General features: G+C 43.3%; 1 protein-coding gene across 1 annotated transcript in view; it reads left to right on the plus strand.

Moving 5' to 3' along the window:
• Positions 1–940: 940 nt before the first annotated feature.
• Positions 941–15,837, plus strand: part of LOC106594685 (slit homolog 1 protein) — a gene marked incomplete at its 5' end in the record, with an annotated part of 94,005 nt that continues 79,108 nt past the window's right edge. Inside the window, 3 exons of the mRNA XM_045712077.1 lie at positions 941–1,075; positions 6,882–6,953; positions 7,203–7,274. Coding sequence (XP_045568033.1) covers positions 941–1,075; positions 6,882–6,953; positions 7,203–7,274 — 279 coding nt within the window. The remainder of the gene's footprint in view (positions 1,076–6,881; positions 6,954–7,202; positions 7,275–15,837) is intronic.

Consider the following 15,837-nt stretch of genomic DNA (forward strand, 5'->3'; position numbering starts at 1 on the left):
TGGGGAGTGCCACCACCATGCTTCACCATAGGGATGGTGCCAGGTTTCCTTCAGACGTGACGCTTGGCATTCAGGTCAAAGAGTTAAATCTTGGTTTCATCAGACCAGAGAATCTTGTTTCTCATGGTCTGAGTTTCCTGAGTGTCCTTTTTTACTGAGGAGTGGCTTCTGTCTGGCCACTCTACCATAAAGGCCTGATTGGTGGAGTGATGCAGAGATGGTTGTCCTTCTGGAAGGTTCTCCCATCTCCACAGAGGAACTCTGGAGCTCTGTCAGAGTGACCATTTGGTTCTTGGTCACCTCCCTGACCAAGGCCCTTCTCCCCCGATTGCTCAGTTTGGCTGGGCGGCCAGCTCTAGGAAGAGTGTTGGTGGTTCCAAACTTCTTCCGTTTAAGAATGATGGAGGCCACTGTGTTCTTTGGGGACCTTCAATGCTGCAGAAATGTTTTGGTACCCTTCCCCAGATTTGTGCCACGACACATTCCGGTTTCGGAGCTCTACGGAAAATGTATTTTTGGCCTCATTGCTTGGTTTTTGCTCTGACATGCACTGTCAACTGTGGGACCTCATATAGACAGGTGTGTGCTTTTCCAAATCATGTCCAATCAACAGAATAAAGTTGTAGAAACATCTCAAGGATGATCAATGGAAACAGCACCTGAGCTCAATTTGGAATCTCATAGCAAAGGGTCTGAATACTTATGTAAATAAGGTATTTCTGTTTTAAAAAATGTATACATTTGCAAACATTTCTAAAAACAGTTTTTGTTTCATCATTATAGGGTATTGTGTGTAGATTGGTGTGGGGGGAATGATTTAATCCATTTTAGAATAAGGCTGTAATGTAACAAAATGTGGAAGAAGTCAAGGGGTCTGAATACTTTCCCGAATGCACATATAGTGTGAATGTGTTTATACAGTGTGAATGTTTTTATACAGTGTGAATGTGTTTATGACCAACATGTTTGCTAATATTCTGTGTGTTTTCTTCCTCTCATCCAGTGATCTAAATGGGAACAACCTGACAACCATCAGCAAGACAGACTTCTCTGGCCTCAAACACCTCAGAGTTCTGTAAGTCCCATCCTTCACTACACTACTATTCACCTCCGTGAGGGCTTACTACACTTGCTATTACTATTACCAGGAGTTGGAACTGGTTCAAGGAGCAGAACTGGAAAATAATGACATTTTTCAAGGAATGGAAACAGAACCAGGAGCAAAAGTGATCTGTAGTGGTCCGGAACAGAACCATTATTTTAAAAGCCTGAGAACCGGTTAATGACTTTCTTTCAGCTTGGCACACCTGTATTTGGGGTGTTTCTCCCATTCCTCTCTGCAGATCCTCTCAAGCTCTGTCAGGTTGGATGGGGAGCGTCGTTGCACAGCTATTTTCAGGTCTCTCCAGAGATGTTAGATCGGGTTCAAGTCCGGGCTCTGGCTGGGCCACTCAAGGACATTCAGAGACTTGTCCTAAAGCCACTCCTGCGTTGTCTTGGCTGTGTGCTTAGGGTCATTGTCCTGTTGGAAGGTGAACCTTCGCCCCAGTCCGAGGTCCTGAGCGCTCTGGAGCAGGATTTCATCAAGGATCTCTCTGTACTTAGCTCCGTACTCGATCCTGACTAGTCTCCCAGTCCCTGCCGCTGAAAAACATCCCGACAGTATGATGCTGCCAACACCATGCTTCACCGTAGGGATGGTGGCAGGTTTCCTCCAGACTTAACGCTTTGCATTCAGGCCAAAGAGTTCAATCTTGGTTTCATCAGACCAGAGAATCTTGTTTCTCATGGTCTGAGAGTCCTTTAGGTGCCTTTTGGGAAACTCCAAGCAGGCTGTCATGTGCCTTTTACTGAGTGGCTTCCGTCTGACCACTCTACCATAAAGGCCTGATTGGTGGAGGGCTGCAGAGATGGTTGTCCTTAAGGCTGTAATGTAACAAAATGTGTAAAATGTGAAGGGTTCTGAATACTTTCCGGTGATGTAATGACAGGTCTACTACTAATGTCCTAAACACATTATAATACACATCATAGTGATGACTGCACTGTTGGGAAAGTGCATGCAGGAAGGGCATTTCACTGTACTTGTGCACGTGGCATTAAAAACTTGAACATATCATGATGCCCAGTGCTTCAAGCCAACCCCCCACTCTCTCACTCCCCACCTGCAACATTTCTGTCAGATCTCGTGGCCTACACTTGTGTGTCCATCAAGCATATAAAGTTTTAACAACTAGCTTTCCCTGTCCATAGAAAGTTGCTCTATCCACAGTGTAGTGATTACCATGGTGTAGGGATTTTACCATGGTGTAGTGATTACCACGGTGTAGGGATTTTACCATGGTGTAGTGATTACCACGGTGTAGTGATTTTACCATGGTGTAGGGATTTTACCACGGTGTAGTGATTTTACCATGGTGTAGGGATTTTACCATGGTGTAGTGATTACCACGGTGTAGGGATTTTACCATGGTGTAGTGATTACCACGGTGTAGTGATTTTACCATGGTGTAGGGATTTTACCACGGTGTAGTGATTACCACGGTGTAGTGATTTTACCATGGTGTAGGGATTTTACCACGGTGTAGTGATTACCACGGTGTAGTGATTACCACGGTGTAGTGATTACCACGGTGTAGTGATTTTACCATGGTGTAGTGATTACCACGGTGTAGTGATTTTACCATGGTGTAGGGATTTTACCACGGTGTAGTGATTTTACCATGGTGTAGGGATTTTACCATGGTGTAGTGATTACCACGGTGTAGTGATTACCACGGTGTAGTGATTTTACCATGGTGTAGGGATTTTACCATGGTGTAGGGATTTTTACCACGGTGTAGTGATTTTACCACGGTGTAGTGATTTTACCACGGTGTAGTGATTACCACGGTGTAGTGATTTTACCACGGTGTAGTGATTACCACGGTGTAGTGATTTTTACCACGGTGTAGTGATTTTACCACGGTGTAGTGATTTTACCACGGTGTAGTGATTACCACGGTGTAGTGATTTTACCACGGTGTAGTGATTACCACGGTGTAGTGATTACACCACAGTGTAGTGATTACCACGGTGTAGTGATTACCACGGTGTAGTGATTTTACCACGGTGTAGTGATTTTACCACGGTGTAGTGATTACACCACAGTGTAGTGATTACCACGGTGTAGTGATTACCACGGTGTAGTGATTTTACCACGGTGTAGTGATTTTACCACGGTGTAGTGATTACCACGGTGTAGTGATTTTACCACAGTGTAGTGATACGGTGTAGTGATACGGTGTAGTGATTACCACGGTGTAGTGATTACCACGGTGTAGTGATTTTACCACGGTGTAGTCATTTAATCAACTAAATGTAAAAACGAGGTTGATTTCACATGTTGAAAAGGGAAAAGAAAGGACTGGTACTTTTTTTGTGGTTTGAACCGGTTCAGAACTTTATTATGGATTTGTATTTGTATTTTGCAGGTCTGAACAGTGGAACGGAACTTAAATCTGGAATCCGTAGTGGGGAAACTGCCACGTCCATTTGCGCTATTGCATTTCACATTTTAGTCATTTAGCAGACTCTCTTATCCAGAGAGAATTACCGGAGCAATTAGGGTTACGCGCCTTGTACAAGGACACATAGACCGATTTTTCAATTAGTCGGCTCGGGGATTTGAACCTGTGACCTTTTTGGTTACTGGCCCAATGCTCTTAACCGCTAGGCTACCTGCAACAACAGCAGACATTACTTCAAACAATTGGGGACCAGAATAGAAAACAAAGAAATATTTTACCAACTGGGACATTTTGTCAGGCCCCACGAGGTCAAATGCTATTTTTAGGGGGTTAGGGTTAGAATTAGGTTAAGGTTAGGGAAAATAGGATTTTGAATGGGACTGAATTGTGTGTCCCCACAAGGTTAGCTGTACACAACTGTATGTGTGTCTGTATGTATGTGTGTCTGTATGTATGTGATAGTGGGTTAAAATCCTCAATGTGAAACTAATAGTTACTAATAACATCTCCTTGGGTTAGTTACCGTCCTGTCCCTGTGTCTGTCCCTGTGTCTGCCCCTGTGTCTGCCCCTGTGTCTGCCCCTGTGTCTGCCCCTGTCCCTGTGTCTGTCCCTGTGTCTGTCCCTGTGTCTGTGTCTGTCTGTCCCTGTGTCTGTCCCTGTGTCTGTCCCTGTGTCTGTCCCTGTGTCTGTCCCTGTGTCTGTGTCTGTCTGTCCCTGTGTCTGTCCCTGTGTCTGTCCCTGTGTCTGTCCCCGAGTCTGTCCCCGAGTCTGTCCCCGAGTCTGTCCCTGAGTCTGTCCCTGTGTCTGTCCCTGTCTCTGTCCCTGTGTCTGTGTCTGTCCCTGTCCCTGTGTCTGTCCCTGTCCCTGTCCCTGTGTCTGTCCCTGTGTCTGCCCCTGTGTCTGTCCCTGTGTCTATCCCTGTGTCTGTGTCTGTGTCTGTGTCTGTCCCTGTCCCTGTCCCTGTGTCTGTGTCTGTGTCTGTGTCTGTGTCTGTCCCTGTGTCTATGTCTGTCCCTGTCCCTGTGTCTGTGTCTGCCCCTGTGTCTGTCCCTGTGTCTGTCCCTGTGTCTGTGTCTGTGTCTGTGTCTGTCCCTGAGTCTGTCCCCGAGTCTGTCCCTGAGTCTGTCCCTGTGTCTGTCCCTGTCTCTGTCCCTGTGTCTGTCCCTGTCCCTGTGTCTGTCCCTGTCCCTGTCCCTGTGTCTGTCCCTGTGTCTGCCCCTGTGTCTGCCCCTGTGTCTGTCCCTGTGTCTATCCCTGTGTCTGTGTCTGTGTCTGTGTCTGTCCCTGTCCCTGTGTCTGTGTCTGTCCCTGTGTCTGTGTCTGTGTCTGTCCCTGTGTCTGTGTCTGTGTCTGTGTCTGTGTCTGTCCCTGTGTCTATGTCTGTCCCTGTCCCTGTGTCTGTGTCTGCCCCTGTGTCTGTCCCTGTGTCTGTCCCTGTGTCTGTCCCTGTGTCTGTGTCTGTCCCTGTGTCTGTCCCTGTGTCTGTCCCTGCCCCTGTGTCTGCCCCTGTGTCTGTCCAGACAGTTGTCAGACTGGATGCTGTCAGGGAGATAAAGTATCAAGGGTTGCCCGTGTAGACAGCAGTTAGAAGTTATACGTTAACATGGTGTTTTTTGGGCTGTGTTGAGATCCCTAAAATATGGTCAATCAGTAATTGCTATTTTCTCTTCTACCTCTTTATCCTCTCTCTTCCTCCATCCTTCCTCCCACTCTCTTCCTCCATCCTTCCTCCCTCTCTCTTCCTCCATCCTTCCTCCCTCTCTCTTCCTCCATCCTTCCTCCCTTTCTCTCTCTTCCTCCTCCCTCTCTCTCTCTTCCTCCATCCTTCCTCCCTCTCTCTCTCTTCCTCCTTCCTTCCTCCCTCTCTCTCTCTCCCTCCATCCTTCCTCCCTCCATCCTTCCTCCCTCTCTCTTCCGCCATCCTTCCTCCCTCTCTCTTCCTCCATCCTTCATCCCTCTCTCTCTCTTCCTCCATCCTTCTTCCCTCTCTCTTCCTCCATCCTTCCTCCCTCTCTCTTCCTCCTTCCTTCCTCCCTCTCTCTTCCTCCACCCTTCCTCCCACTCTCTTCCTCCATCCTTCCTCCCTCTCTCTTCCGCCATCCTTCCTCCCTCTCTCTTCCTCCATCCTTCCTCCCTTTCTCTCTCTTCCTCCATCCTTCCTCCCTCTCTCTCTCTTCCTCCATCCTTCCTCCCTCTCTCTCTCTTCCTCCATCCTTCCTCCCTCTCTCTCTTCCTCCATCCTTCCTCTCTCTCTCTCCCGCCATCCTTCCTCCCTCTCTCTTCCTCCATCCTTCCTCCCTCTCTCTTCCTCCATCCTTCCTCCCTTTCTCTCTCTTCCTCCATCCTTCCTCCCTCTCTCTTCCTCCATCCTTCCTCCCTCTCTCTCTTCCTCCATCCTTCCTCCCACTCTCTCTCTTCCTCCATCCTTCCTCCCTCTCTCTCTCTTCCTCCATCCTTCCTCCCTCTCTCTCTCTTCCTCCATCCTTCCTCCCTCTCTCTTCTTCCATCCTTCCTGCCTCTCTCTTCCGCCATCCTTCCTCCCTCTCTCTCTTCCTCCATCCTTCCTCCCTTTCTCTCTCTTCCTCCATCCTTCCTCCCTCTCTCTCTCTTCCTCCATCCTTCCTCCCTCTCTCTCTCTTCCTCCATCCTTCCTCCCTCTCTCTCTTCCTCCATCCTTCCTCCCTCTCTCTCCCTCCATCCTTCCTCCCTCTCTCTTCCTCCATCCTTCCTCCCTCTCTCTCTTCCTCCATCCTTCCTCCCTTTCTCTCTCTTCCTCCATCCTTCCTCCCTCTCTCTTCCTCCATCCTTCCTCCCTCTCTCTCTTCCTCCATCCTTCCTCCCTCTCTCTCCCGCCATCCTTCCTCCCTCTCTCTTCCTCCATCCTTCCTCCCACTCTCTTCCTCCATCCTTCCTCCCTCTCTCTTCCTCCCACTCTATTCCTCCATCCTTCCTCCCTCTCTCTCCTGCCATCCTTCCTCCCTCTCTCTTCCTCCATCCTTCCTCCCTCTCTCTTCCTCCCACTCTCTTCCTCCATCCTTCCTCCCTCTCTCTTCCGCCATCCTTCCTCCCTCTCTCTTCCGCCATCCTTCCTCCCTCTCTCTTCCTCCCACTCTCTTCCTCCATCCTTCCTCCCTCTCTCTTCCGCCATCCTTCCTCCCTCTTTCTTCCGCCATCCTTCCTCCCTCTCTCTTCCTCCATCCCTCTTCCTCCATCCTTCCTCCCACTCTTTTCCTCCATCCTTCCTCCCACTCTTTTCCTCCATCCTTCCTCCCTCTCTCGTCCTCCATCCTTCCTCCCTCTCCCTTCCTCCATCCCTCTTCCTCCATACTTCCTCCCTCTCTCTTCCTCCATCCTTCTCTCATTCTCTTCAGTCACCTGATGGAGAACCAGATTAGCAACATTGAGAGAGGAGCATTTGATGATCTGAAGGAACTGGAGAGACTGTGAGCACGCACGCACACACACACACGCACACACACACACGCACACACACACACACGCACACACACACACACACACACACACACACACACACACACACACACACACACACACACACACACACACACACACACACACACACACACACACACACACACACACACACAGGGGAGACAGTCTTCCTGTTAGATAGAAAGCTATAATGTAATGGTGTGTGTGTGGTTTCTAATGTGTTCTGTCCTTCTGAACAGTCGTCTGAACAGGAACCGTCTCACTCAGCTTCCTGAACTCCTGTTCCAGAAGAATGAGGCTCTGTCTCGACTGTGAGTACCCTATTTACCCACCCTACACACTCTACACTATCACACTACTCTACCACGCTATACACTACATAATCACAATATACACTACCACACTATACACTACTCTACCACACTATACACTACTCTACAACGCTATACACTACACTACCACACTATACACTACACTACCACACTATACACTACACTACCACACTATACACTACACTACACTACCACACTATACACTACTCTACCACATTATACACTACTCCACCACACTATACACTACACTATCACACTATACACTACACTACCACACTATACACTACTCTACCACGCTATACACTTAATTATCACACTATACACTACCACACTATACACTACACTATCACACTATAAACTACTCTACCACGCTATACACTACACTACACTACCACACTATACACTACTCTACCACACTATACACTACTCTACCACACTATAAACTACTCTACCACGCTATACACTACACTACCACACTATACACTACTCTACCACATTATACACTACTCCACCACACTATACACTACACTATCACACTATACACTACACTACCACACTATACACTACACTACCACACTATACACTACACTACCACACTATACACTACACTACCACACTTTACACTACACTATCACACTATACACTACTCTACCACACCATACACTACACTACCACACTATACACTACACTATCACACTATACACTACTCTACAACGCTATACACTACTATACCACACTATACACTACACTACCACACTATACACTACACTATCACACTATACACTACTCTACCACACTATACACTACTCTACCACGCTATACACTACTCCACCACACTATACACTACACTACCACACTATACACTACACTATCACACTATACACTACACTATCACACTATACACTACTCTACCACACTATACACTACACTACCACACTATACACTACTCTACCACACTATACACTACTCTACCACACTATACACTACTCTACCACACTATACACTACTCTACCACACTATACACTAAACTACCACACTATACACTACACAATCACACTATACACTACTCTACCATGCTATACACTACACACTACACAATCACACTATACACTACTCTACCACACTATACACCAAACTACCACACTATACACTACTCTACCACACTATACACTACACTATCACACTATACACTACTCTACCACACTATACACTACTCTACCACACTATACACTACTCTACCACACTATACACTACACTATCACACTATACACTACTCTACCACGCTATACACTACACACTACACAATCACACTATACACTACACTACCACACTATACACTACACAATCACAATATACACTACTCTACCACACTATACACTACACTACCACACTATACACTACTCTACCACACTATACACTACACTATCACACTATACACTACTCTACCACGCTATACACTACTCTACCACACTAAACACTACACAATCACACTATACACTACACTACCACACTATACACTACACAATCACACTATACACTACTTTACCACACTATACACTACACTACCACACTATACACTACACAATCACACTATACACTACTCTACCACACTATACACCACACTACCACACTATACACTACACTATCACGCTATACACTACTCTACCACGCTATACACTACACTACCACACTATACACTACTCTACCACACTATACACTACACTATCACACTATACACTAGACTACCACGCTATACACTACACTACCACACTATACACTACACTATCACACTATACAGTACTCTACCACACTATACACTACACTATCACACTATACACTACACTACCACACTATACACTACTCTACCACAAATTACACTACTCTACCACGCTATACACTACTCTACCACGCTATACACTACATTACCACACTATACACTACACTATCACACTATACACTACACTAACACACTATACACTACACTACCACGCTATACACTACATTACCACACTATACACTACACTATCACACTATACACTACACTAACACACTATACACTACACTACCACGCTATACACTACACTACCACACTATACACTACACTACCACACTATACACTACACTACCACACTATACACTACACAATCACACTATACACTATTCTACCACACTATACACTACTCTATCACACTATACACTACTCTACCACACTATACACTACACTACCACACTATACACTACACTATCACACTATACACTACACTATCACACTATACACTACACTATCACACTATACACTACACTACCACACTATACAGTACACTACCACACTATACACTACACTACCACACTATACACTACACTATCACACTATACACTACACTATCACACTATACACTACACTACCACACTATACACTACCACACTATACACTACACTATCACACTATACACTACACTACCACACTATACACTACTCTACCACACTATACACTACTCTACCACGCTATACACTACACTACCACACTATACACTACACAATCACACTATACACTATTGTACCACACTATACACTACTCTATCACACTATACACTACTCTACCACACTATACACTACACTACCACACTATACACTACACTATCACACTATACACTACACTATCACACTATACACTACACTATCACACTATACACTACACTACCACACTATACAGTACACTACCACACTATACACTACACTACCACACTATACACTACACTATCACACTATACACTACACTATCACACTATACACTACACTACCACACTATACACTACCACACTATACACTACACTATCACACTATACACTACACTACCACACTATACACTACTCTACCACACTATACACTACTCTACCACGCTATACACTACACAACCACACTATACACTACACTATCACACTATACACTACTCTACCACACTATACACTACACTATCACACTATACACTAGACTACCACGCTATACACTACACTACCACACTATACACTACACTATCACACTATACACTACACTACCACACTATACACTACTCTACCACAAATTACACTACTCTACCATGCTATACACTACTCTACCACGCTATACACTACATTACTATACACTACACTATCACACTATACACTACACTAACACACTATACACTACACTACCACGCTATTCACTACATTACCACACTATACACTACACTATCACACTATACACTACACTAACACACTATACACTACACTACCACGCTATACACTACACTAACACACTATACACTACACTACCACGGTATACACTACACTAACACACTATACACTACACTACCACACTATACACTACACTACCACACTATACACTACTCTACCACACTATACACTACACTATCACACTATACACTACTCTACCACGCTATACACAACACTACCACACTATACACTACACTACCACACTATACACTACACAATCACACTATACACTACTCTACCACACTATACACTACACTACCACACTATACACTACACAATCACACTATACACTACTCTACCACACTATACACTACTCTATCACACTATACACTACTCTACCACACTATACACTACACTACCACACTATACACTACTCTACCACATTATACACTACTCTACCACACTATACACTACACAATCACACTATACACTACTCTATCACGCTATACACTACACTACCACACTATACATTACACTACCACACTATACACTACACAATCACACTATACACTACACTACCACACTATACACTACACTACCACACTATACACTACTCTATCACACTATACACTACTCTAACACACTATACACTACTCTATCACACTATACACGACTCTACCACACTATACACTACACTACCACACTATACACTACACTATCACACTATACACTACTCTACCACACTATACACTACTCTACCACACTATACACTACTCTACCACACTATACACTACTCTATCACACTATACACTACCACACTATACACTACACTATCACACTATACACTACACTATCACACTATAGACTACTCTACCACACTATACACTACTCTACCACGCTATACACTACTCCACCACACTATACACTACACTACCACACTATACACTACACTATCACACTATACACTACACTATCACACTATACACTACTCTACCACACTATACACTACACTACCACACTATACACTACTCTACCACACTATACACTACTCTACCACACTATACACTAAACTACCACACTATACACTACACAATCACACTATACACTACTCCACCACGCTATACACTACACACTACACAATCACACTATACACTACTCTACCACACTATACACCAAACTACCACACTATACACTACTCTACCACACTATACACTACACTATCACACTATACACTACTCTACCACACTATACACTACTCTACCACACTATACACTACTCTACCACACTATACACTACACTATCACACTATACACTACTCTACCACGCTATACACTACACACTACACAATCACACTATACACTACACTACCACACTATACACTACACAATCACAATATACACTACTCTACCACACTATACACTACACTACCACACTATACACTACTCTACCACACTATACACTACACTATCACACTATACACTACTCTACCACGCTATACACTACACACTACACAATCACACTATACACTACACTACCAAACTATACACTACACAATCACACTATACACTACTTTACCACACTATACACTACACTACCACACTATACACTACACAATCACACTATACACTACTCTACCACACTATACACCACACTACCACACTATACACTACACTATCACGCTATACACTACTCTACCACGCTATACACTACACTACCACACTATACACTACTCTACCATGCTATACACTACACACTACACAATCACACTATACACTACACTACCACACTATACACTACACAATCACACTATACACTACTCTACCACGCTATAGACTACTCTACCACACTATACACTACACAATCACACTATACACTACTCTACCACGCTATACACTACACTACCACAAAATACACTACACTACCACACTATACACTACTCTACCACGCTATACACTACACTACCACACTATACACTACTCTACCACACTATACACTACACTACCACACTATACACTACTCTACCACACTATACACTACACTACCTCACTATACACTACTCTACTACACTATACACTACTCTACCAGACAATACACTACTCTAACACACAATACACTACTCTACCACACTATACACTACTCTACCACACTATACACTACACTATCACACTATACACTACACTATCACACTATACACTACACTATCACACTATACACTACACTACCACACTATACACTACACTACCACACTATACACTACACTACCACACTATACACTACTCTACCACACTATACACTACACTATCACACTATACACTACACTATCACACTATACACTACACTACCACACTATACACTACCACACTATACACTACACTATCACACTATACACTACACTACCACACTATACACTACTCTACCACACTATACACTACTCTACCACGCTATACACTACACTACCACACTATACACTACACTATCACAATATACACTACTCTACCACACTATACACTACACTATCACACTATACACTAGACTACCACGCTATACACTACACTACCACACTATACACTACTCTACCACAAATTACACTACTCTACCACGCTATACACTACACTATCACACTATACAGTACTCTACCACACTATACACTACACTATCACACTATACACTACACTACCACACTATACACTACTCTACCACAAATTACACTACTCTACCACGCTATACACTACTCTACCACGCTATACACTACATTACCACACTATACACTACACTATCACACTATACACTACACTAACACACTATACACTACACTACCACGCTATACACTACATTACCACACTATACACTACTCTACCACACTATACACTACACTATCACACTATACACTACACTATCACACTATACACTACACTATCACACTATACACTACACTACCACACTATACACTACACTACCACACTATACACTACACTACCACACTATACACTACTCTACCACACTATACACTACACTATCACACTATACACTACACTATCACACTATACACTACACTACCACACTATACACTACCACACTATACACTACACTATCACACTATACACTACACTACCACACTATACACTACTCTACCACACTATACACTACTCTACCACGCTATACACTACACTACCACACTATACACTACACTATCACAATATACACTACTCTACCACACTATACACTACACTATCACACTATACACTAGACTACCACGCTATACACTACACTACCACACTATACACTACACTATCACACTATACAGTACTCTACCACACTATACACTACACTATCACACTATACACTACACTACCACACTATACACTACTCTACCACAAATTACACTACTCTACCACGCTATACACTACTCTACCACGCTATACACTACATTACCACACTATACACTACACTATCACACTATACACTACACTAACACACTATACACTACACTACCACGCTATACACTACATTACCACACTATACACTACACTATCACACTATACACTACACTAACACACTATACACTACACTACCACGCTATACACTACACTACCACACTATACACTACACTACCACACTATACACTACACTATCACACTATACACTACACTATCACACTATACACTACACTATCACACTATACACTACACTACCACACTATACACTACACTACCACACTATACAGTACTCTACCACACTATACACTACACTATCACACTATACACTACACTATCACACTATACACTACACTACCACACTATACACTACCACACTAAACACTACACTATCACACTATACACTACACTACCACACTATACACTACTCTACCACACTATACACTACTCTACCACGCTATACACTACACTACCACACTATACACTACACTATCACACTATACACTACTCTACCACACTATACACTACACTATCACACTATACACTAGACTACCACGCTATACACTACACTACCACACTATACACTACACTATCACACTATACACTACACTACCACACTATACACTACTCTACCACAAATTACACTACTCTACCATGCTATACACTACTCTACCACGCTATACACTACATTACTATACACTACACTATCACACTATACACTACACTAACACACTATACACTACACTACCACGCTATTCACTACATTACCACACTATACACTACACTATCACACTATACACTACACTAACACACTATACACTACACTACCACGCTATACACTACACTAACACGCTATACACTACACTACCACGGTATACACTACACTAACACACTATACACTACACTACCACACTATACACTACACTACCACACTATACACTACTCTACCACACTATACACTACACTATCACACTATCACACTATACACTACTCTACCACGCTATACACAACACTACCACACTATACACTACACTACCACACTATACACTACACAATCACACTATACACTACTCTACCACACTATACACTACACTACCACACTATACACTACACAATCACACTATACACTACTCTACCACACTATACACTACTCTATCACACTATACACTACTCTACCACACTATACACTACTCTACCACACTATACACTACACTACCACACTATACACTACTCTACCACACTATACACTACTCTACCACACTATACACTACACAATCACACTATACACTACTCTATCACGCTATACACTACACTACCACACTATACACTACACTACCACACTATACACTACACAATCACACTATACACTACACTACCACACTATACACTACACTACCACACTATACACTACTCTATCACACTATACACTACTCTACCACACTATACACTACTCTATCACACTATACACGACTCTACCACACTATACACTACACTACCACACTATACACTACACTATCACACTATACACTACTCTACCACACTATACACTACTCTACCACACTATACACTACTCTACCACACTATACACTACTCTACCACACTATACACTACCACACTATACACTACACTATCACACTATACACTACACTACCACACTATACACTACACTATCACACTATACACTACACTATCACACTATACACTACTCTACCACACTATACACTACACTATCACACTATACACTACATTATCACACTATACACTACACTACCACACTATACACTACTCTACCACACTGTACACTACCACACTATACACTACACTATCACACTATACACTACTCTACCACGCTATACACAACACTACCACACTATACACTACACTACCACACTATAC

This window comes from Salmo salar, unplaced genomic scaffold (assembly GCF_905237065.1).
Source record: "Salmo salar unplaced genomic scaffold, Ssal_v3.1, whole genome shotgun sequence".
Classification (NCBI taxonomy): Eukaryota; Metazoa; Chordata; class Actinopteri; order Salmoniformes; family Salmonidae; genus Salmo; species Salmo salar.